The sequence below is a fragment of the Mizuhopecten yessoensis genome, unplaced genomic scaffold, assembly GCF_002113885.1.
Source record: "Mizuhopecten yessoensis strain PY_sf001 unplaced genomic scaffold, ASM211388v2 scaffold10439, whole genome shotgun sequence".
NCBI lineage: Eukaryota > Metazoa > Mollusca > Bivalvia > Pectinida > Pectinidae > Mizuhopecten > Mizuhopecten yessoensis.
In genome coordinates this window covers 308,230-334,746 of record NW_018408547.1, presented here as the reverse complement: position 1 = coordinate 334,746, position 26,517 = coordinate 308,230, and the positions used below count along the sequence as shown (strand labels likewise).

At 36.6% G+C, this 26,517-nt stretch overlaps 2 protein-coding genes and 1 long non-coding RNA gene across 3 annotated transcripts; 2 read left to right on the top strand and 1 right to left on the bottom strand.

Moving 5' to 3' along the window:
- The first annotated feature begins 9,223 nt into the window (after positions 1-9,223).
- Positions 9,224-10,766, top strand: LOC110460572. The gene is made up of 3 exons (XR_002464030.1): positions 9,224-9,329; positions 9,759-9,930; positions 10,265-10,766. It is a non-coding gene; the product is annotated as an uncharacterized LOC110460572 (long non-coding RNA).
- Positions 10,767-13,699: 2,933 nt separating this feature from the next.
- On the bottom strand, positions 13,700-21,598 carry LOC110460582. The gene is made up of 2 exons (XM_021513564.1): positions 21,516-21,598; positions 13,700-16,702 (listed from the first exon to the last, which is right to left on the bottom strand). The coding sequence occupies exon 2, from the start codon at positions 16,579-16,581 to the stop codon at positions 15,643-15,645; it is 939 nt and encodes a 312-aa protein (XP_021369239.1). The 5' UTR covers positions 16,582-16,702; positions 21,516-21,598; the 3' UTR covers positions 13,700-15,642.
- A 2,390-nt stretch (positions 21,599-23,988) lies between these two features.
- On the top strand, positions 23,989-24,807 carry LOC110460567 (craniofacial development protein 2-like). Its single transcript, XM_021513543.1, has one exon. It carries the CDS (start codon positions 23,989-23,991, stop codon positions 24,805-24,807), a length of 819 nt encoding a protein of 272 aa, XP_021369218.1.
- Positions 24,808-26,517: the final 1,710 nt, after the last annotated feature.

The window sequence follows — 26,517 nt, the reverse complement described above, 5'->3', positions numbered from 1 at the left end:
TTCGGTTATACAAAGAATGTCGACATCGTCGGTCAATGCTTCAATGTAGCCTATTTCTCGTAAGTCTTCTGTACAATCACATTGTAAAACTATGTGGGTATATATATCGTTATACATTTGTCCACATTTATGACATAATCCAGTTTTTTCTGAATGTCTTAGAGATACAATCAATTTCATTATACTACGTATGGCTTCTCTGTTTTAAGGAAATTTTATTAACAATTTCCACAATATATGAGGAGCCAAATTATCATGAACAATTATAAATCTGCAGAAATCGCGGTCACCACACATTCTCTCCTTCCATGCTTTTTCTTCATATAACTGTACACTATAACCGAACACTGTCTGTTAAAACCAATCATTTCAACTCTGTACTAGGCTAAGATAGCTGATGTTGCAAACGTTTGCTTTATTGGTAAATACATCCCGGTTTCTCTGAAAACGGCATAATAACACTAAATATAATACCCTTTGATGTCACTTTATTATTTATTTTATTTCGCCCGCACGATTTATTATTTCATGATCATGAAAAAATAAAATGATCGTGTCACCAAATGGGCTCCGTAGTATCCTCATATTTTTCATTTATTTGTTAAATGATATGGGTATAGAAACAAAACTGTATTCTATAAAGAATGGTATACACCAAAGTGGTAAATTTTATCAATGTAAATTAAAAGTATACTAACACGTATACAATTTATAACCTCCAGGAATATATATAGTACAATATACATTGTAATATTTTTTCTCATTTACTTACTTTTCATGGTATTAATAATGCGATAGGGATATAGAGAATAGCAGATGCGTTAGAAAGTTATATATCTACATGTACCATACTGACTATTGACCCTGAATGACCCTTTAATGGAATGACGGCTTCACAGTCCCAGCGTTGCTCCTCCTACAAATCGTATGAATATTTTATAATATACAGACCCAAACGTTTTTCCACATATGGTGGCATATAAAACCTTACTTACTATTTCAACAAATGTTTAGTGAATTTGAGTGTTGAATCCGAAAACGTGCCACAGGGGATCCCTACAAAAAAGCCTACATTTCATTTTACTTCATTAGAAATACTCCATCCAGAAGATAATTTGTCAGTGTTTCCCTAGCGAAAAAGTACCTTATTATATATATAGTATAATACAGTTCCCCTGATGAACCTCTAAAGAGGTCAAAGCGCTTGGGAGGTACTTAGAATCTCTTTGTATTTGTTTTTATAGTATTATATATATATACTATAATTATTATCAATGATTACCGCCGTTTTTAAAAACTGGCTTGGAATTGTTTATTGAAAATTGGATAAGGGAACTTAACCGTCCCGGAGCCAAAAATTGTATTTCTGGAGGTAACAAACTACGTACGTACAGATTATTTAAGTTTGATAATGAGGTAGAAAATTATAATATGTTAGTAATGCCTAAATCACATCGTAGTGCGCGCTAGCTAAGTTTAGGTGTGGGGTTGCACCGATACGCATCGAGACAGGCCGGTATGAGAGAAAACCTTTGAGTGAAAGAAAATGTTTCGCGTGTGAAAGCGTGGTAGAAACAGAGAGTCATGTACTTTAGGTTTTAGGTAGATAGCTCCACTATTTTGTTTTGTATACAGGCATTGAATTGAGTTATTACGCTGTTGATTTCTTTTTCTTTCTCTTTATTCGTATAAAGAGCATTATATGTTGCGGACCTTTCAAGACCCTCTATTTGGGCTACTCTTAAAAATCTCTCCTTTATACCTTTCACTCTTTAAAGCTGGAACTCGTCAGGTCTACCAGTACGATCGTTGCCTTCCATAATGTTTTTTAAAAACTCTCTTACCTTATATGTACAACCACACCTCCTATCTAGTTACCTTTATAGTGAATGTTCTCGAAAGGCCTGTTTGCATCTGTCGACATCCATGTGAGACTATGGCTTTCACTTTGTCTTTGAGAGTCAACTGTTTGGCAATGAAAGACGTATTATGTTTCGACATTTGAATGCCTTAGGAGTCAAATTTAGAGCTTCTTTTGTTTGTCAGCTCAGATCTTTCAGTAGACCTAAACTGTTACGTTTTTAGACATGTGCATCATTTTATCAAATTCAGCAATATCATTTCAACGGTGTCTATTTATGTTGTGTATTTGTGTTTGTGTGAATATTAGATATTCTATTTCATGTTTATGCCTATTCTCATTTTTATAATGTGATTGTAAATGTATGACAAGAGAAGGCTGTGCTAAGTTGTAATAACGTATGCCTAAACCCTTGTTCAAATAAATTGTCAATAAAATATGTATAAAATTAGAGCCTTTCAAGAGAATATTTCCGGTGATGTTACTGGAAAATGCAAAACGACTATTATGACCAGCAGCGCAGTGGAAAATCTCCATGCTTTATAACAAAGCGGCGCGGGAGTCCCATCCCCACAGCAGTGATGTTTTTGGTGAAAGAAAAAGATAATTGATAAATTTCAATCGGATAAAACGCTTTGGTATAGTAACTCCAAGTCAGACAAAATGCTGAACAAATTGGAGCACTTCTTTCTTTGTGACACGACAAAAAAACAGAGCTTGTGAGATTTCTACCCTAATGGGAATCAACACAAATTATAATATCTTATTAGACACAGATTAAAGTAACGATAACGTTCATTCCGCTAACATACTTATATCCTCGACAATGAAGCATTTGAAGGAAAACAGTTTAATGAAGTGCAATTTAATTTCGGTATATCTATGCCGATTGTGCGCGGAAGTTGATCTCCCAACATGACAAGAGCAAGCCATTCCACCTGTATCTCCCATTCCAGTCCGTCCATGAGCCGATCGAGGTAGCATACTTTATATTAATATAATAACTAAATGTATTGTCACTGTTCACCGAATGCCAACAAAATAAGGGTAAAGGTATTTAAACCAAAACCTGTCAGCTGCAGTTTTTAGTACTAAATGCTTTATATGACATTGTCCGATTGTTGACGCCGTAATTCTTATGACGTCATACGTTATGACGAATTTGGATATGGCTGTTCTATGGTTTAAACAAAATTTAAGATATTTTATATAAAGATCAAACTGTTTATATATCTATACCGTATATTAAATCTACTTAAGAATAGAGAGAATACATTTAGCCAAACCTTAAATTTCATATTCGAATGTAATGTTGCTTTGTCATTGAAATGCAAAACTTCGAGAACTATTAAAACATTTTAACCCTCTGGATGTTAATGTCATTAAACAACGGGCAAAAAACAGGACAAACGTGACGGCTTATATTTATCGGTCATCTTTTATCGACTGTCGGATTATGACGGCACAATAGGGTTAGGGGTTTTAGTATGACGTAACAACTGTTATGAATGTAAGCATTGTTGTACAGCTTACCATGAAGGTCTTGTATGGACCTTTAAATCTCAGGTAAACCTAAACGGTATTTTTCTTCTCTCCCAAATATGATTTTAGTTTGTGTGTAGGTTAATCTACAAATGGTGTTGTATTTACATTGTTGATGTCCTGTTTTACCAAAANTTGTGGGGGGGGGGGGGGGGGGGGGGGGAGTCAATTATGATATAGGTATATGTATGTGGGATTACTAGAATCTCTCACCCCTAAGGGGTTGAATGTTTCTTTTTCTCTTACCCTGTTCTCCTATTGTATATCATATTCACAATGTAATGATGATAACGTGACGTTGATGGTTTGCTGACGTGACCTCAATGTATTGTTGAAGTGACGTCATACCATTTTTATGAATAGGGGAATCTCCTGTCTCAACCCCAGGGTGAGACAAGGAATTCTTGCATACTAGACCGAGATATTTGCATTTCCGGCAGTGCTGTTAAATTCTATCCTACCCACGGGTCTAGATCGCTTACACACGCAGACTGGCGGTGGAATTATAGTGACCTTTCGGGGTCACGCTATTGTTCGTGACGTTATTTTATGACGTATTGGGGTCAGTCAGGGTCATTGACGTCACTAACAATTGCCATCCGGGCTTCATATGTAAATGAGAAATGTGCGGACAGTTTACAACTTTACTAGAAGAGCTGTTTTACGGGTTTTAGGTAATAAGTAAGAAATAGAATCCAACCNAATCTGTTGCTGTAATGTGCCCCAATTATGATGGCAGACTGGTAACAATTTAAGTTGAGATAGGAACTGAAAATACAAAAATAATATTGTGTAAAATGGCATGGTTGAGGATAAGTTTGCATGATACAGGCATTCATATTGACCGTGAAATTCATAAAAATCATATCAAATATAGAAGCAAGTTTAACTTTTCTTGACAATTTCAATTAAATATATATCTCAAATGTAAAAAGATCATTTTGATCTTGCCATTGACTCATGACTTCATCTCATCACTAATTAAAACATTAATATTATCCGAAAGTGATGCTTATAGTTTTTTTCCATTAATTCCCTTAAATAATAATGTAAAAAATAAGACTAATCAAAATTAAGAGGGTTATTCTATGTAAGATTAAATTTGAACATGGAAGGGTCAATTTCATTTTTGAGGGGTCAATGCCCTCCAGGATTATCCTGTGTACTAAATGTTTTGCATGCAATTGTATCTTATCTCAATATTTATAATATAATATTTATGGTTATACACCAAAATTTATAACTCGAAATAAGGGTGGGGGAGAAGACGAATTGTATTTACCTTATCAAATAATTCCTAACTTAATTGTTATTTAGAGTGTCTAAAATAAGCAAATATTAACTTCTGTTTACAGAAATACATTTTATCACAGTCTTTAATCATGAAGAAATTTACATGTAATGACATGTTTTGGTAAACATTTATGATCCAAGTCTGACAGGGAATTGTAATATCTGATGTACAGCATCACCATGATCCTTCTAGTATATACTGAAGGCTGTATGTTCCCCTCTTACACTAAGTGTAGAAATATATATTTATTCAATAGTACTCTGTTCCTTTGATCTTCATTTTCAAACAATTGAGAATTATATAAAAGCTTGAGACAAAATTAATTCTTGTATGACAAAGGTCAAATACGTCGTAGTACAGGAAGTGTGAATAGTGCATTGATTATGATAAAGCTTTTAAACCTAAGAAATTTAAACCTCTTGGGGGGGGGGGGTACGTTTCGGGACTTTTTTTCCACCATGTATTGAACAGAGAGACAGTACAGTTCTCAAAGTGTAACACGTGTACACAATTACTCGAGACTTTATACAAACTAAATCAACGACATACTAATTTGATAAACGTGTGAAAAGGGTATTGTATAAATGGGAAATTTACAATGCGAATTTTGTGAACACTTCGGGGAGCTTACGAGTAGTCAGGCGGTAATTAGCCACACTGCATTTCTTTTGCGACTTTGTCATCCAGTCTTTGGAACAGCAGGCTTTAATAGTTGACCATTTCTTGCTCCGAAAACAACTTCGTAATCCGAAATCCAGTTAAATTCGCCCAATATACTCTGTACTCTTCCTTTTCTCCATTTTGTTTTTATGTTTACCGACAACAACGTGGTTTCCCGCATTGAAGAGTTCCTATAAATACCGTAAATACGCAATTCGGCGTGCGTATGTGCTTGACAACGAATAATCTTTCTAATAGCGTAGCCTTTGTCACTGTATCTGATAATTGAGGTTCGTAATTCTGGAGATAAACGTGAGATCTTCTGCAGTTCTATCATTTGCCTAAGTGAATTGATAAACTGCGTGCGCATCCTAACCCAAAAAGACAGAGTAAGTTAGACGATCGAACTAAACAGCCGGACGGAACAGCCGGACGGAGTAGCCGAACTAAACGACCCAATGAAATAATTGGACCATAGGGACGGTCGAAATAACCGAACGGAACGATTTAGCTGATACGAACGAAACAGACGAAACATACGAACGGTGCTCGAACGGTGAACGATCGCTTTCTAGACGCTAGACTACCGCTAACCGCACGCAAGCCGCATGCAAGCCGCACGCAGAACGAACTGAACCTAGGTGGATACTTGGGCGTAATTCTAACTGTATGAGGTAAGGATAAGGTTATTCAAACCCTCGGGATAAAATATTGAGCGGCAAAGCCTCGGGTCTCCTGCTCAAAACTTTATCCCTTGGGTTTGAATAACCTTATCCATACCTCACATCAGGGATGGATTCTATTAAGCTCACACCGGTAAAAGTGCGGATACACCTGTCCAGGGTAAGAGAAATTCATATCCCACATACCTACATAAGATATACACTATTAGTGCTTTTAATTATAAACTTATTAATTAATATCATTATTTTCGTTGTCCCTGTTAATAATGCTTTTTGACGGTATGTGCCAACATAAATATGGGACAAAGACCGTAAGAAACAATGAATACTGATTTCAGCTTCCCGTAAGTTATGAGAATATGTACAGCAACATAAAGAATGAAGAAGAAGGAAATACTCTGGTGAGTTATAGATGGGTTGATAAATCAGTGCATTGATGCTGTGTTACATAAACAGCTTTTATTATTCGCTAAGTTTTTACATATTCCATATTTTTAATCTCAACATTCAATGTTATCATATCTTTAAACAAACCTGTATTTAAGACAACATCTTTCATGTAAACTTTACAAATAAAACAATATCAGTTTCGTATGTATATTTTCAAAACTATCGATGTATTTGATTATTTAATCTTGAAAACATAAGTTCCATTACAATGAAATTCTCTCAAAAATGCATCTGCATTCTTTACATCAACTGTAAGTAAAGACATGTCCTAAATGTTTTGGTTTAGCTGTGAATGTGTAGAATAATATGTGAAGGTATGGTGACGGCTATGGACGACTTGGTAGGGAATGTGACTGCCGCCCTGAAGGAAAATGGCATGTATGACGACACACTCTTCGTCTTCACCGCCGACGTAAGTGATTATGTTTATTGGAAAAAGATACTTTTCGTGATCACAGCCGACATAAGTCACCCTAGGGTGTTCATTGAAGCATACAATTGTGTTTTCCTCGACGACAAATGTTGGGGTCTTAATTGTTGCACGCCACTTTTGTTTTCACTGCCAACGTAAGTCAGGATATTAACTGTAGCACACCAGTTTTACCAACACAGCCGACGAAAGTCAGGTTATTAATTTTAGCAAGCAAGTATTATTTTCACCAACGACGTAAGTCATGGTGTAAAGGCTAGAAAGACATGGGTTGTAAAATTGTAACTTTTTAAGGGTTTTCAAGGCATCTCCCTCCTTTGCTTATTTGACATGTATTTCGGATTACTGTGGACATATATTTTCAACACTTTGACCTTAAGAACCACTGATGAGTTATATGAGGATGAACTGGCAATACATGTAATAAGAATGTATGCTTTTATCGCTTTCTGCATGGCATTATTATATGTTTGAATAGGCGCTTCCTCAATTTTTATTTCTAATGATTATTTTTAGTCACAAAGAAAACATATGGTGACATATCTGCTGGTGGACCGTCAGTCTTCAAAGTTGACTTTAACCTTGTATCTGGATATCAGTATTGTACGGTTTAAATTAAATACGTCAATTTAAGAAAAAAAAATGTCTGCTTCAGGTAAAAATTGGAAAATAATGTTTCAAAGATTTTGTATATTTCTAATTAGACAAACTTAGGCAAAGGTAACGGCAATAGTATCTAGTTCGATCAACCCAAAACTCAAAATCCAAACTAATTTCATCGTTACTTCCCCGATTGATTTTTCATCTGTTGTGTAGATAGAATGGGGGTGGCCACTCTTCCACGGCAACAACTACCCACTTCGAGGCGGGAAAATTACTAAATACGAGGGCGGTACCCGGGCGACAGCTTTTATCAGCGGAAAAGGACGGGGAAAAACGGATATACATATAACGGGTCAGATCAAACTTATATTGCAAACAGACATGTTCGAAGATACTGTAACGAAATATAATACTATTGTTATATGGGCTATATCCTGATATTCAATCCACTGTCAAATCGGACATGATGCAAATGATATTATACATCATCTATATAACATCATGCCTGATTGGATTTAAACTGATCATATAATAGAAAAAGAAAATTGCGTTATTTTCTCTCGTACTCAAATTTCATCAATCATATTTCCCTTGAAAAATGCGTCCGGGGAACTACATCTGAGCACTGAGTTACTCAAGGAGACGATAGCACTTTATAGCTCGTAAGCCTAATCATCGCTACAGTTAATATTGTTCGGTAAAGTGATAATGTATTGCCCTTTATAATCATAATTAGAACATAGCGATACAAGAAATATCAGTCTCAATCGGGAACCGCCGACACCTCCTGAAGCGAGAACACCTTTTCTAAACTAAACTAAAGGAGCCAACTCTTACTCGTTTGTCAACAGACGTTCCAAGAAAAAAACCGGGGAAATTTGAGCATACGAGAAAATTACAATGTTACATTGTCACTGTGTGTTAACGACACCGGATATTGCTACTTTCCAGGCGGTTATCACACGAAGTAGGCTTCTGTTGCAAGTGAGTGGTTTTGATATTTTCCTCACTTCAGAGGCTTGTATGTACTTGGGCCATTTTTGGATCAATTCCTCACAGCTTCAGCAATGGCTCAGAATATTCCTATATGGGCCAATCAATACCTATTATAGACTTGCAATCACGCCGCCTGGTATCGGCGAAAACTCCTCACCAGTGATACTTATCACGTGTCTGAATTAATATTTGTAGTGGGTTTTTTTCGAACAACTTGCACTACCTATAACTAATTAACATGTATATGTATCACATACATTTATCGTATTTTCGAACTCTTTGTAAATTATGAGAAATATGCTGATATAATTCCATAGCATTGAACGGCGACTTGCAATTTCCATGATGTCGCACAGTATTCTAAAAACAAACATTCAAGTTGCCTGTACGGCATTTTTTTAAATGAAATATCGTCAAAACTAATTCGTCGAAATGTGCGTTCAGGTAAGAAGGTGTTCACAAGTCTTCACTTAATGGCAACACTAAACTTAGCCGCCAGACTCAAGCGTTCGTCGGCATACCCCTTAATTGAACATATCAACGGATTGTCGTCACAATATGAAATGAACATATTGTAACGCGTAGACGTTTGACATACGTACTTGAGAGTCACAATTTGAATGTATATTAACTATAAAATTAACAGTTCAAGTGTACTGAGCGTAACGTTGTCTTGTTTATGTTCCCAAAGAAAAGGACATTGATGGAATTGACCAATGGGATAGCCTGAGGACCGGTGCCCTGTCCAAACGAGTTAATATACAACTTGGATGATATGAATCCCGCTTTACAAGGACAAGCGGCTATCGGGTACATGTAGAAAGTTTCAAAATACTAATACATAGGTTTCGTAAATTGTGCGTTATTTTCGACATCATCTTATATGACGTCACACTTGACAACAAGACTGCACACTAGTTTGAATGTGCTAATGTAAATGTTAAAAAGTCAGGTAAACAATTAAGTATTCTTAGCAAAGAGGTACCTAAACAAAGGCTTATTTTACTGTCACTTAATCTGCGTCGAACAGAAAATCTGCAGTGAATAGAACGTACCGTTCTTATTGGTTAATACTGCTTTTGGTTATCTTCTGGCGAATAAGTAAGTTTTTATCAAACTAATTACTTCTGATATTTCACTAACTAATATGTAATAATTTATTCTACAAAAACGTATCTGTTCATACATGTACATGTTTTCCAATACATCTTATCATTAGCTAAATATTTATTTGAACAGAGTGGGGGATTACAAACCGATAGAAGGATGCCCCGGACTGTATCCTGGATGGTACAAACCGGAAACGGAAACAATAAACCTCCAAACGAAAAAGAATGACATAAATACCACCGACGACGAGCGATATAAGGAAACGTTAAACGGTTAGGAAGGGAGCTATACAATTTAAAGGGTATGTAGACTTCGTTTTGTTGGGTTAATGTTCTCGCTATTAGGACGTGGCATTACTTGAATACAGACTATATTTACAAGGAGGATTTTGCCGATGAAGCAGAAGACGCTTACCCTTCCACGCCACCTGGTCGTATCTCTACATTTGCGGAACTCCAGATCTTATCCTTAATAATATAACCAGGTGTTCCGGAAGGGTAAACGTCCTGCTTGATTGACAATACCCGCTTCAAGACATTTTATGTCAAATCGTATTGTGAAATATATATTTGTTCATCACATACCTGTAAGATGTGATATCTTCTAAAATAAAAATATTCTTGTTCTGTGTTTAGATGACCCGTATGAACATCACGACTTGTCCCTGTCACACAGCAATATTGCGGAGGAGCTGAGTAAGAAAATAGCTGAATATCACAAACAGATGATTCCCGCTAATTTCGCAAAAAACTCTGCAGCTTTCAACCCTGAACATTTCAAAGGATATTGGTCCCCTGGCTGTTGCTAATGAACAAACATGTTACTGAGGCATGATATATCTGATACTGTTACACATCTGAATCTAAAGCATGTTTAAGGGTCAATATCTAAATCAAGAACAAATCGTATACCTGAACATAAGCCAACTTCCAGCAGTCGGGACAGACTAAACGACAAAACATGTTCCATCACCTCAGGCATTGGCATACATCGTGGCAAAACATTGTGAAGCATCTTTCAACAGACATACACCGTGACAAAACGGAACGAAGAATCTGAAACAACGAAACACACCATGACCTAAGAATTTTCGAATTGTACTATATTGTGTAATATATTAGCTTGTTCGTTTTTATTATACCGTATGAATTAAAAATTGAAATTATGGCTTTATTTTTGTAAAACTGTTAGTCACTTTCTGGTAAATGTCCTGATATTTTTGTAACTGTTGAAATAAGTTAACAATAGGAACTGATCAGGAGTTAAGAAACAAGAGAGAACAAAACATCGTAGACCAGGATAATAACAGATACTAAGGACAAATCAAGACACCGGGAAAGAAACCGCAGTTCCGAGCTTCAACATTAACTAAAGGCGCCATCCAAATGAACGAAAGACACCGTAACCCGAACCAACAACAAGAACTGAAGAGACAGCAACATTTGTATCTAATTTTTATAGTTTGTGATTGATTGATAATAGCTAATTTTCTACTGTAGATCACGGGCGTTGTACGGGCAAAGGATAGTGTAGCGCAATGGACTTGGTTGATAGCCGACGACCAGGTTGTTCAATATTTAGGAACGTCTACCTAGAGCTCGGGGGTCCCTCATTCGAATACCGATCTGGCCATACATATTTCCACTCTTGTTATAACAGTATAACCATGCATAATGACACCACTGAGGTCGATAACCATTACATACTTCGTTCAAACTTAATTGTAAATGACACAACAATAGTTTTTGAGTAATGGCTTAGGAAACTAAAATTCATCCAAAAATCACATTGGTAAGCTGCACTGCGCGAAAATGCAATATCACAATTATTGTGACGACATGCTGCATTTAGGCAATATATATAGAGAATAATACATGCCTTTTTCCATATCACACCCAGTACCAACCCGAGACTGCAATATCAGCCCAAGGGCCGAAGGCGCGAGGGCTGATATTTGTCGAGGGGTGATACTGGGTATGATATGGGAAAAAGCGTGTTTTATTCTATCTATTACATACTTACTAATAAAATCTACTATCTTATGATTTATCTTTATTTTTGAAGTATTGAAAAACGATTTTTTTCCCAAAAGAGGTGTGATATGGGTTTTGCGGGCTGATACGGGGTTTGGGGTGTGATACGGCGAGGGGTGATATGGGTTAGAGCAATGGTGACGTATCGCATATGCAAAAAAAACGTATTTATTAGTAAGTATGTAATAAAAGTTAATACGATTGTCTGCGTTGCTATGCGGGTTGGAAGTTGGAAGTAGTAGAATTTGGGATATAATAGTTACGTATTTTAAGGAAAATATCCCCTTACTCCTAGTAATTCAATAACATATTTGCCTAAATACCACTAGTTAATTTCAAAACGTATGAAAGAATCGGAAAATAAACTCGCTGAAATTTAAACACCAGTAATGAGATAAAAGTGTCACGTGCAATTTTAATTTGTTGTTTATTTTAGTTATTCTAAATTGAATATTTTGAAGAAATAACCTATGAATATGCTACAGTAGTCGACATATGCAAAGTACTGCAAGGCAATCCATAGTACCCGGTAATGATTCCTATATTTAACACATATTACACTTATGTCAGGAAACATAGGTCACAGTGAGGTCATAGTGACTTACTTCTTGCACTCCACCATCACAAGATGTCCTTGTACACAAAATCTGAATACTCCAGGTGAAATGTTTTAGTAGATATGCCCCTGACAAACATTTTCAAAAGTAAAAGTCAAAGGTCAAGTCATAGGTCACAGTGATGTACGTCTGCACTTCCCCAACTCAAAATATCCTTGTACACCAAATCTGGTTACTCTTGGTGAAATAGTATAGACGTTATGCCCCGGACAAAATTTTTCAAAAGTTAAGGTCAAAGGTCAAGCCATAGGTCACAGTGACCTAATTCTTGCACTCTGCACTCCGCCATCCAAAGATGTCCTTATACAACATATCTAGTTACTCTAGGTGAAATAGTACAAAAGATGTGCCCCGGACAGAAGACAATTCGTTGAATACCACATATATATTTCACACGTCTGGCAGAATAAACCGTTTTTTCTTCAATCATGTTACGCTTTTGAGAAAAATATTGCCATACTTCCAAGCTCGTGAAATTGTGAAGTGTTTTCAACAGGAAACCATTCAATAACCTTTGTGTATTTTAAAAGCGTTTGCTACATGTCAAGGTATTATAATTACTATAATCGCATTATCATCCGACATCATAAACTGTTTTACGTGAATCATATGATGTTTGTACTTTTATGGATAACGTACATATAATATATACAACAATATATGAACTACAACCTTACTATAGGTCTAAAAAAACACCGATAATTCGCTCAGGCTAAGATACACATGACACGTTGTTATTGTTTGCTTCTTATACAAAGTAGCCCAGGATAAACGGGATAGTGACGGATATCTAGGTTTTATCAAATCTTCCTGTCCATATGTTATTTTACCTCATAAATTATTATGTCTCCTGTAGCCCTCAGATCCCGACTTTTGCCGTGGTCATGTAGATGTAGTTTATTATGGCAAGGTTTATTTGAAACCCTATATGTATCCCATAATAGCAGAGGCAAAACAATGTAGTGAACATATACCACAATCAATGGTTTCAATGCATTTGCAGATTTTTGTATGTGCAGCTTACGTTTTCAGACTCTTTAAGACAATAAAGAGTCTGTTTATTTTTCATTTGTTTATTTGAATTATCCTTTTATTTTAAAAAAAGCAATCAACACTTTTTCTGCCCAGGCACTTATAAGAATATGAAATATAAATATTCACGATTAATGGTTAATTCTTGCTTTATGATACGTCAAATACGTTTTTGGTTCAAAATGTACGTTATTCAAACCTGTATCAATTCATCATGATATAAACTAGTGAAAACTACCTATATATGAACACTGTAGTATCATCTCACCTTTCAAATTCACACTTTGATACATCCGTGACCAGACTGAAACACTTTAACAAAGCAAACACCATTTGTGAATGATAGTTCTTTATTCACCTGAAGTCTTATAATTGTAGAAGATTGTAAACCATATGTTTAAAATCATAATACACATTGGGGATGACCTACGTTGCATATAAATGATAAAGTTACAATGAAAAATGTACTGATTTGAGAACGCTCAAAACCAAGATAAAACAATTTGTTTTTGAGTATATGTTTGTTTCTGTTATTGTTATTGTCGGTTGATTTCGATTTTAAAGACAAATTGTTTCCCTGATATATTCATAAAAATAACTTATCTAACAATACTATGGCAGATAAGGTAATACATATAAACATGATAATAGTGAGATTGCAGACAACAAATGTTTGCCCCGTAACAATCACATGTCATGGAAATTTGGTTACTAAGTACTGACGCTATACAAAAGATGTTGGTTCTCTTTATCTTTTAACAACTGTCACGAAAACGCGTGAGCGTAGTTTCTAAAAACAATTCTCTTCCTGTATCAGTCGTACTATCTGTATTCTAAGAAACGTTCTAGGTATATTAATAGAATTCAAAGAAACCGAAAATATTAAATTTAATCAATAACAAAGTCCCAAGAAATGGGAGATCAATACAAACAATTAAGCTACAGAAGATATTATAAAGACACAACGCGCATGTCTGTTTACCGATGGATAACAGTCTATATAATTTAGACACCAGCGATATTCATATACAGATATTTAACGTGTTATCTCCATGAAGTGGCCTTGTTTGCTACGACCATGGTTTTTTTCTTCATTTCAACAAATTGTATTCATGATGGCAAAGGAATGGGATCGAACAACATGCTATGCCTAAATCAGCTCTCTCATGCACGCATTTGTTTGAAACAGTATATATATATTATAAATTTTAGTGAAATGAAAGATTGAAAAAAAGATACAAATTATATTTAAAACATAAATCAATGTGCGAGTCAAGGGCATAGGAGAGATAACTCAAACTGATTAGATATTACAGGTCAAACTGTGCTGTATCTTGACCTTACCAGGATAATGAGTGAATATTAGCCATCTTCCTTCACTAGATCCTTCCTAAGAATTCAAAATCCACACAGAATGACTCGTAGATAGTTAAATATTAAGCTGATGTACATTGAATACTATGAATAAGCTTTGTCAATATTGTATGGTATATTCACATTATAATACGTTAAAAATATAATTATACAACTACTTGCTATTAATTACTAAGTGCACAATACAAGCCCATGCTGATTTATGGGGTGAGCATATCATATTCAGACTGTGTCTATTTGTAAATGTTTTATGGTATTGATAACAGCCAGTAGTAGATCACTTAGCGTGTTTGATGTCAGAAGTTCTTTTAACTTGAATATGCTGGTTACAATATTTATATAATATAATATAAGTTGACAATAGTTCATTCTATTTATGTAAACGGTTTTGAGTTCACGATAAAGGTTGAGTTTCATTGTCACATTGGTTACAACCATTTAGTTTAGTACGTAGAACTATGTCCATGTCATTTATCGATCGGGTGTATTACAGGTAAGCGGTCTGTTAATGTAGGGTTTTCGCCTATATAGAATAGTCGGTTTCTGGGTCATTCGACGCAGTTTCCTTTTTGTTACGGAATGATGACTGATGATTTTGTTAGTAAGGTTGGATAAAAATGCGTAAGTGAAAACGAATCCGTAATTCCAAGTAAAAATCAATGAATCTAGGGCAACATATAAACAATGGAAAGATTAACACGGAGACCACTTAAATGGTACAGTAAAAAGGCCAGCTGTTCTGAAAAGTTAAACATCTTGTGCTTTATCGATGAAAGCTGCCCTGTAGATCTATGTCTAATTCTAGTAATGTTAAGTACTGAAAGCAAGAACCACGGCTTATAGCTTAGATTGCTATTTTGTTAAAAAAGCAAAGGTTAATATCTTCCATGAGCTCCGTAAGGCATTCAGCTCTTTGGAGTTATATAACAGAAATTGTAACCACTTTAGCTGGCTTCGTCAATACACGTCCATCACAGATCCGTCGTTGTTGCCAACCCATATATGACCATTGTTCTGTATGGATACAGATGTAGGGGATACGTTGCCATGGAGAATTACCCACAAAGGAAGACAGAACGGAGACAAAAGTTGGACCGTTTTGGACCATTCCTCGGCTATCAGTATATCCCCAGTGGAGGTAAACTTCACATCATTGACACAGAACTGCTCGTCTGCCTTGCTGAAGGCTACATCACCGTACAGTACTTTTCCGTGTCCAGTGTATCTTAAAGTTAGCTCTAACTGTTCATTAAGGAGCACCAAATGTGCAGATAAATCGGCCGTTTTGTTGGTAACAGCTACGGTGGAACCGGATTTGTTCGTAGACCATCGCCGAGGTACGACGAAGATGGTGTGCCCCTTGGCCGTGATTTGAGCCCTGTTTAATTCATTGCCGTTCAAATCGTACCGTATCACCACTCGTTGACTGTGTGATTCTACAGTCATCGTTTCCTTGTCACACAATGTCAGGAGGATATCACCGTTGGGCATGTTAGCTATTTGTAGAGGACATAGAGGTCCTGTATCAAATAGGTGAGTTTCCCTTCCACTCGGAATATGTATCTTTCGAACAGTATTATCGAGGAAACAAAGCAGGATATCCTCGCCTTGCAATGTAAATCCGTCAATCGCTTGGTCCACTTTGAATAGCTTGGTCACCTTGCCAGTTTTATCAGTGAGCTTTATCACATGTTCATCAAAGCATCGAAGCCAGCAATGATTGGTGGTATAATTTCGGATTTCGTGGACGCCATGTGATTCGGAATGTTTGAAAGAATTTCTGACAGCAAATTGATTTTCTTTCGGACCTTGTACGCGAATGGCCACTTGTATAGGATAGTGGGATCCACGTATAGTACTTCCCGGGACGACTCCGCCTGTACAGACATTCCCCATATTTATATCAAAGGCACTGGTATGAAGATGTTACTCTCTTGTGAGTCGATCAAAATATGTTTTATTCACCAAAATCATAAGAAAACCCGACTGGTTTCTTGTTTCCTCTTGTCCCGGGGTTCTGTATAAAAGAAAAAGTTATATATTAAATAAGTTTTTACCCAACAGACCTTTGTAAAGATTTCAAAACAAATGCTTGATTCGAATTTATATCGTTACAGACTGTAGCTCATGATTATTTACAACAGATCGTAATTCCGGGCTCCGTTGATCAGGACAGTTCGCTTTGTTAACGTTTAAAGTCTGCACATGTCGTCTATATTTGAAGTGACAACCCATGTAATCACGAGAGTTGGGGGACTCTTTTGCCTCGTTTACATTATAAATAAACAGATATTGTATAACAAAAAAATGTATAATTTATAACTATAACATATCACCAGGTCAAATTGTTTACTGTATACCTATAACATATCACAATGCCAAATAATATACTGTACAAGTACAAGTATGTATGTATGTATGTGTGTAGTTATGCATGCATGCATGCGTGTATGTATGTATGTAAGTATGTATGTATGTATGTATGTACGTATGTATGTATGTATGTATGTAAGTATGTATGTATGTATGTATGTATGTATGTATGTATGTATGTGTACATGTGGGTATGTATGTATACATGCATGTATGTATGTATATATGTATTCATGTATGTTATGTATTATGTTATATATGTATGTTTATTATTTATGTTAATTATGTATGTTAATTAATTATGTATGTATGTATGTATGTTATATATGTATGATAAGTATGAGTGCATGCATGCATTTTTGTGTTTATGTACACATGTATCTGTACTGCTATGTATTACGATAAAATGTATATGTTTTTGTCTATGAAAAAAAAATGAAAAAAATAAACAGATAATCATGTCGTCACTCTGTATTTATAATAACCTAAATGTTGCGAGGACGTTTAACCCGTCGAAAATATGATACGGTTACTACAATACCTACAAGGAATGCGCCAATGTAAGTGATTGTGACGTTATATTTAATATGCAGCCCAAGTTCATACCTGCATGAAGATCGAGACAGATACATTAACCAATGTTAACGCCCTTAACGCGATATTATCTACAACGGGTCAAAATCAGTGGTGCTACAGCTGTAAGGAGTGTATAGGACATTATGCCTTCCCACTCCATCCATTTCACAGACTAAGCGTAACTTTTCTGCACTTAACGAGTTAAGTGCGTATAAATCCTTGTTAAAGCTTTGGTTAGGTTCGTTTTTGTTTTACGTCCTATTATAACATAAGCTATGGTAATTTGAGGACCTATGACTAGTACCTGGCGACTGCCCCACGAAGGCCTCGAACCCGCGACCCAGTCGTGGAGAGCTAGTGATCAAGACGGTTAGATGCCTTAACCACTCAACCATTGCGGCCCCGCCCAATTAATGCAGCGAAATATCTATACATCCAACTATACTGAATCACGGAATTCTAATAAAAGTGATATTTATAATAAATAATAAAAAACACATCGCTCTATTCATTGCATAAACATTGCAGAGCTCTTCTTAAATTAAAATTGTCAAAAGATTAAAAATAAAACGTGTTTTTTAACAAATGGAAAAAACGAAAAGCATTGTCAGTTAGAACTGAAATCGTAAAACGCTGCTGTGTCGTTACACAACGTCGTTACTGCATAAGTGACAATATGAACAATTTTTGTGTTTGTTCCGTGTTTTGTCACTAAAAATAATATTTGTAGAATTATTTGCTGGTCATTTGTTGTGAATTCTAGTTTTTATGATACTCATACCAAGGTACATAGTTTACATATGATAAGACTAGCCTGGCTCCGTGTATCTGTAAAATAACGCTTCAAACATTGATAGTCACCCATACATCTCACATCTACCTTTTGATTTGCTTTAAGACATTGCACCTTATAACTTTATCACATTAAATAGTCCTGTGTCGAGTAAAGTTTTGATGAGCACATGTTCCGATTAGAAAAATGACTAAATCAATAAAAAACGTCTAATGTAAGGCAATTTATTTCAATTCGTTTTTTAGCTTTTTTGGCAGGTGCTGATACAGAAATTGTATAAAGCGAATCCCAGTATATTTATCAAACATGTTTATGTACATGTTCTATAACATGTATATGTGTTATATATATGATATAAGTATATATTATAGGTAATGCGGGTATCTGTTTATGTTTTAACAAACAGTTTTGGTGAATTACAAAATGGAGGTGGCTGTTCGAGCCATCATTAACATCCTCCTACTCATGATGCTTCGAAGATACACTAAGGATGCCTACATCATACAATACACATAATGTATTCATGTTACTAATGTACATATTTACATAGCTATCTGGTAAGGTTTATAAACAAGTATCGGACTGTCGTAATATACACGCACCACCGTCATTGTTGCAGTACTTTACGTTTCGTACATCCAGCTATGCAGATTTAGCAATGTCATTGCAATTGTTTCAGAGCAACACAACATATTTCGTTTAAAACATCTCATTGTTAGTGTATTCAAACGAAACATCTTATTGTTAGTGTATTCAAACGGAACATCTCATTGTTAGTGTATTCAAACGAAACATCTCATTGTTAGTGTATTCAAACGGAACATCTCATTAGAAATATATTTTATGGATTTGTGTCTGTCAAAGAGTTATATTTATATAACCGAATAATAAATGGAATTAAACAATCCTTTATGTAAACAAAATACTCGTCTACTCGTTAATTATTTATCTATTTTATAAGATTGCATATGAAAGTATAAAAGAGCAAAACGAAAACTGAATTGAAAGATGTAATTGGATAAGAAACAAAACGCACGTAAATACACATTCTGGTATCTTATTATTGTGAAATGTTTTCATTGCGTTACAACGTACGAAGGGCTTTATACAGTGAAAATGGAGGTGACGCGCAATATTTAAAAAATAGATAAAATGTTATATTGTGTGTGTCATAAAGTTTTAAATAAACGTAAAGTAACATGAATGCGGAGTAATGCTAGCGAAGAAGTGTATAACATACTTTATAAGAAAGTGGCAAATACAACTAGCAGCAAAATAATAACACTAATAACACTCCGGCCTTCCACGCAGGCGGCTGGGGTTCGATCCCCGAAGTCGTCGAACGCATGGATATTCAGAAAAAAACGTGTTCTACCACCGTGGGGCGATGTACAACCTGAAGCGGTACGCCGTTTTTAGACTGATTTTTTTAGACGGGATAAACGAATAATGAACTAATAATCAATATCTGTTTATCTAACACAGCGAATAGTGTAATAACAAAAATATCCAATCACTCTAAATAATAAACAAAGCAAGCTAATCTTACAAAAACTAATAAACATTTATCAAATTCAAAACACATAAAACATCTCACTTCCGGTTGATGTAAGAAAGCTGCAACGTATGTGTTCTGACCACGTGCGGGTAGTTCCGTTTACGAACGAGTCTCCCACGCCACAGCAATCTTATGTCTAATAGAGTAAAATACTATATATACGTGTATAAATGACTAAATACACTTAAAAGTAAACACAACAACCACTAAAATATCCTCACACAAACCAACCAACCAATCAACCTATCCCCCCCTCCCACAAACCATCCCCAACACCACTCCGGTCCAGACTACCAGCATTTATTTNCCCGTTTTTCCTCTTTACCCATACTAATGATCACACTATTCACTAAAAATCATAAATGTCGGAACGATGAACAGAAATAAGTGAAAGACAAGTCGAGGTTTATAAGAAAGATGACATTGGTACAAGTATAGTCATGTTTATTCTCAGTGACGAATGATGAGGAGAGGAGTACATGGAACGGACAACAAAAAAACAGCACATGCATGACACTAACCACTAATATACAGTCCGTCGGATGGGACTATAAATGGTGACCCGTGTGAGAACTGTCCAATCACGCACGGAAAAAATCCCTCTGGGTTTTTCGAAAAAGAGTAGGCGCTTAAACGCCGACACAGAGGATAGTGAAAATTGTATCCAAAATTTTAGGCCGTTATAATTAGGGTCTCTTTATTAAGACATTTAGATGGACTTCCAAATTTTATACACAAACCAAATTCATAGAATAGGCAGGCGCTGGTGTGGCTGGAGGTGGCACAGTACCTCACTTCCGGTCCTGACTTGGTGATGCTGTACGATGAGTGTTAGGTTAAGGCATTATTAGGCATAGGAGCCGTCTTACAAAAACTAGACTTATACAGTTAATATATATAGGATAGACGGCCCCTTCTCCAAACTTTCCCCCTCCTCTACTCTTTTACTCCATACTTTATCCATTCTACTCATTTCCTTTCTGTTCTTCGTCTGCTGGATAACCGAAATACGCGGTAGTGAAGCGGACGTAAAACCTATCAATCAATCAATCAATCAAAGCACGGTCCCACACACACGCAGGCATACACACATAGGAAGATATTAGCCAGGTGGCATAGGACTAGTAGTTAGCGCCTGATAAGGCAGTGCCTGCAAATTCCTCAAAAATTGTATTGATTAATGTTTATGCTAATTGTATAAATTGTATATCTATGTACTATAAAACGCTTTAGAGTGGTTTATGTTAGCTAGATAGGGCGCCGTATCAAATGTTGTATATTATTATAAAATCAGTATTGACAAAACATGATAAAACATTAAAAAAAAATCGATATGACAACAACAAAAAAACAAAGTTTTGTGAAAAAGTTGTATCATAGTTCGTGTATATTAATTTTTGTTTTACAATCTATATAGATCTATCTATATAATCATATAATTATTTACCACAAAATGACAATAAACAAATCCGTTTTCAATCATTACGTTTTGGGCATGATCGATATATCATGGCTTATATTGGTACTTACGTTGCTTCACTTCAAACCGCTCATGTTATTGTCCCTTACTGCCACAATGAAATTGTCGTTTGATACCTGTCCATTAAATAATCAGTGGTCATGTGCATGAAAATCAATTCCAAGAAGAAAGTCTAATAACGTGCAGTTTATTATAGCTATGAAGCAAGAGTTTAAACAACCTTCCAAGAATCATAAATTACAAAGCTGAATTTATAGCTGGCCAATTGTTAGAAACCAGGAAGACAGAGACAGTTAAAGTGTATTGACCGGTCTGAGTAACAAACAGATAAATACCAGCGAGGTTAGTTTACTTGTCGATAAGAACAGTCATAAAAACACAAAATGACGTAATCACATGTTATGAAATAAATTCGTATTTTCAGAATAAAGTCAGTGTGTTATGCTATTAAACATTTTACAAACTGTATCAACATTGATAATTGAATGCACGATCATGTATTATTTAACGTCAATGGAAAATACTTGTATCTTACTTAATGATTTAAAAGCATTCGCCATACGCGATCTATTTAGCTATTCAGGAGATTTCATCTTTGTGGGTAACGCAATATTAGTTAAATACCGATGAGAGTGATAGACAGATAAAAAGATGTAATTGTATAATTGTAATTCTTTAAAATGTCGTTTAAATCATAAAATGTTTATAGTGTCCTTGATATAACATTGTATTTAATTAGAATTTTTCCTACTAGTGTTGGTTATCATGTTTATCTGACTCGAGTGAGTTTACTCAGGTTGTAAAAGAATGAATTTAACGAGAGATAGATGAATATGATTAACAACCACCACGGGACTTTTTCTCGTATAACGTTAAGATACAGATTGTATTACATCTAGAAAATCTTTGTTTCCTTGTGAATACATTTTCCTGTTTCCGATCGGGGAAACGATTGCCCTGCACTATGACGTCACAATGACAGATCACGTTGTCAAGCGTTGTTACGTGAAGTCATTATTAGAAGATTGACCAATGAAATCACGTCCAGGGTGTTACCCACTTGTGGGTAACCAAAAGTGGCTACCAACTCCTGGCATCTTTATCCCATGATAAAGGCAGGAAATCTATAGCGGTTGTGGGAGAAATTGATATATATATATATATAATGGGTGAAAGTTAACTCGTCAGAGCCCTATGAAGTACGACAGATTGTATATATATGACAAACACCGACAGGAGGAGAAAACAGGCTAGAGAATGCATGCTGACTCACTAATTCAGTTTTAGGTCATGCATTTATTTTGAAAAATATACGTTGTGAGTTGTCAATATTATTGTATACCGGGACACTTTACCCCAGTAAAACATTCGCCCTTCATATGTAAAAATTGTATTCACCTGGAATTAATTTCACATTTTCCACGTAATTAATTATATATATAATATAGATCCCCTGATGAACCTCTAAATAGATAAAAGCGCTAGGGAGGTACTACGAAACTCTCTATATTTGTTTTTTATATAATATATTGCATACTTATATTTACAGTTATGATAAATTCGACCTCATTACAGAGGGTGAAAATGACCAAGTATACAGCATATGTTCAAAGTCAAATTTTAAAACATGCACTTCATGAATTCTTGACCTTCCTATAAGATAAGGTTTTGCATGCACAATGCTTGGGGTCAAATGCTGATATAGCTCCCGGCAAGAGATACTAATGTCACTACGGTGCCTCTTGTAAATGCTGGGAAACCTTACCGTCTCAAATAGGTTCTGTCAGCAAGCCACATGTCACACCTCCGCGTTGGCCCTGGAAATGCTTAGTAGCAATATTAAGTAGCCGAATGACAGTGGTGAAAGACGAGCCTCCAGCGCCTTCAAAAAACTGGAAAACCGTGGCTAAGGGAAGGACAACCTTAACAGAAACACCCTAGCCCTCCAGGTTTGGGGTTGAGCACAGGGCTAACAACCCAGTCTTATAAAAATAATAACGTTACGGAAACAGCAACGAAGAAATCTAACACAACGCTGTGTAAAGATCTTCCAGGGGCAACGACTCGTATGACTGACAGTAGTGAAAGCCGAATGGGGGCTACTGGCACGACAATGGAAGTTCTGAACGTAAAATCAAGAACCAACCGTGGTTTTTGGAATGTCCGTATTATGTACGAAGCAGGTAAGCTTACACAGGTAACATCGGAGATGAGACGCTACAACCTACATATCATGGGTGTGGGTGAATGCAGATGGGCAGGATCAGGTAGACAGACGACAGTAACGGGTGAGACACTTCTATACTCAGGTAGAGATGACGGTCAACACACAGAAGGAGTGGCATTGATCCTGAAAAAGGGAGTAGAGCAATCATTGCTAGAATGGGAGCCTGTCAACAGTGGTCTGATAGGAGCTAGACTGAAAGGGAGGCACATTAACATCACTATAATCCAGTGCTATGCCCCGACGAAGACAGCGAAGACGAGACCAAAGACAACTTCTACCTAAGTCTTCAGGCAGAAATGGAAAAGACAGCTAAGCACGATCTTATAGTCGTGATGGGTGATCTAAATGCGACCGTGGGGAATGAGGGTACAGAGGATGACAGGGCTAGGGGGAAACATGGATGTGGTAGCATGAACAACGGAGAGAGACTGGTGGCCTTCAGCAACATGAATGACCTGGTCATTGGAGGGACCTTGTCTCCGCATCGACTGATCCACAAGCTCACATGGTGCTCCCCAAATGGACGAGACAAGAATCAAATAGACCATTTAATGTTTAGCGGGACGTGGCGACGTTCACTAATGGACGTCAAGGTGAGGAGAGGAGCTGATGTTGGTAGCGACCATCTCCTGGTGGCAGCCTCTATCAAGCTCAAGCTTAGAGGCACTGGTCCAAAGCCCAAAGGTCACAGAAGTTTCGACGTAGATAGACTAAAGGATGCAGGTTTAAGAACAGAATTTACCCTTCAGTTGAGGAATAGGTTTCTAGCTCTAGAGAACCATGACGAGCCGATGGAGGGAGAACAGGATGAGCTCCTTAACAACAGATGGGACATGATAACATTAGTGTATAGACAGAGCAGCGAGAAATGCATAAGCTACAGAAAGAAGAAAATAAAAGACAGGATGACACATGAAACCTGGAAAGCAATTGAGTCAAGGCGCGGTATTAAGAAGAAGGTGATGGGTGCAAAGTCTGAGAGACTGAAAGAAAGATATCTGGAAGAGTACAGAGAAGCACCCAGAATTGTGAAGAGCCTTGTAAGAGCAGACAAAGGGAAGAGTCTTGATGACATGGCGTCAAAAGCAGAAGAAGCAGGAGCCCGCAACGAATAAGGTACTGTATATAGGATTACGAAACTTATCTCTGGGAAGTGCCGCACAAACAACAGCGCACTCATAAAGAACAAAAAAGGAAGACTACTGACAACTGAGAATGAGCAGGAGAAGAGATGGACAGAACACTTTAAAGAAGTTCTCAACAGGCAGGCACCGGCGGTGGAAGCAGACATACAGGAGGCTATAGACGACTTAGATGTCAGCACCGACATACCATCTAGAGAATAAGTCATTAAAGCTATCAAGTTAATGAAGAATGGAAAGGCCCCAGGCCACGACAACTTGAATGCTGAACTGTTCAAGGCTGCCCCAGAGCTTGCAGCTTCCATTTTAAAACCCTTATTTAAGATTGTATGGCGGGACGAAATGATACCATCAGGATGGAACAGAGGGTTAATTGTAAGAATACCAAAGAAAGGATCGCTATATGACTGCAACAACTGGCGTGGAATAACCTTACTTTCTAAACCCAGCAAGATATTGTGTAAAATTATTGTAAGGCGGATAACAGATGGAATAGACACGTTGCTGAGGAAGGAACAGGCTGGATTTAGAAAGGGAAGAGGATGTACTGACCAAATTTTTGCACTTAGAAACATCATAGAGCAGTGTTTAGAATGGCAAAGACAACTCTGGAGAATCATGCGTACGTATGGGGTACCACTTAAGATGGTTAATGTCATCAGATGTAGTGATGGAAACATCGACCTCAGCTTCGAAGTCAAGACTGGAGTGCGGCAAGGGTGTGCCATGTCCTCGATCCTGTTTAACATGGTCATAGAATAGAGGACAACGGAAGATGTACCTAGAGGAATACGTTGGACACTGTTCTCAGCGCTAGAGGGTCTGGATTTCGCAGATGACATTGCTCTGATGTCTCATTCATACCACCACATCCAGGAGAAGACAACTCGACTCAACATCTTCAGTCAACAAGTTGGACTCAAGATCAACCAAAGAAGACTGAAGTAATGACACTCAATGTGCAAGCACCATCACCAGTACATGAAGGGGATACTGACCTCACAAGCACTGATACATTCACCTACATAGGAAGCACAATCAGCAAGGATGGAGGAGCTAGCAAGGACATCGCTAACAGATTGAACAAGGCCAGATTTGTTCTCATAAGCATGAGGGAAGTGTGGAAATCAGCACAGTATAGCACCAGAACCAAGCTGCATATATACCATAGCTGTGTGCTATCAACATTTTTATATGGTTCAGAATGTTGGGGGATGACAGGGGAAGACTTATCGAAATTGTCAACATTTCACACAACCAGACTTAGAAATGTTTTNTCATTTCCGGTATAGATTATAAGGAAAATAGACATCTGAAAACAGTCTATCTGTTATTGAACGTTAACTGTTATGTAAACATCAATATGTTTTGATTATGAAGATACAAAACCGTTGTGATTCCTGACAGCATCTTCCTCTTCTTTTTCGGTTTATTCGATTCAGACATTGTACTTGGCCCAGATATTCCAAGACTTGAGTTGACCTCTGATACGATTTGGTTTTATTGCATTTGTTGCAAAGCTAACCACAACCACTGGTTAAATATACTATTCATCAGACTGACACTATTAGGTACGAAAAACAGTTGTCATCCTACACGCCTTAGTAGTCTACAAAACACAGAATATGTATTTGTGAAACAAATAGTAATCACCATTTTGATATACTAAATGACAACAAAACT

What these genes read in the sequence shown, in the direction of transcription:
- LOC110460567 (XM_021513543.1), top strand. Translation starts at nt 23,989, where the DNA reads ATGGAAAAGACAGCTAAGCACGATCTTATAGTCGTGATGGGTGATCTA.
- LOC110460582 (XM_021513564.1), bottom strand. Translation starts at nt 16,581, where the DNA reads ATGGGGAATGTCTGTACAGGCGGAGTCGTCCCGGGAAGTACTATACGT.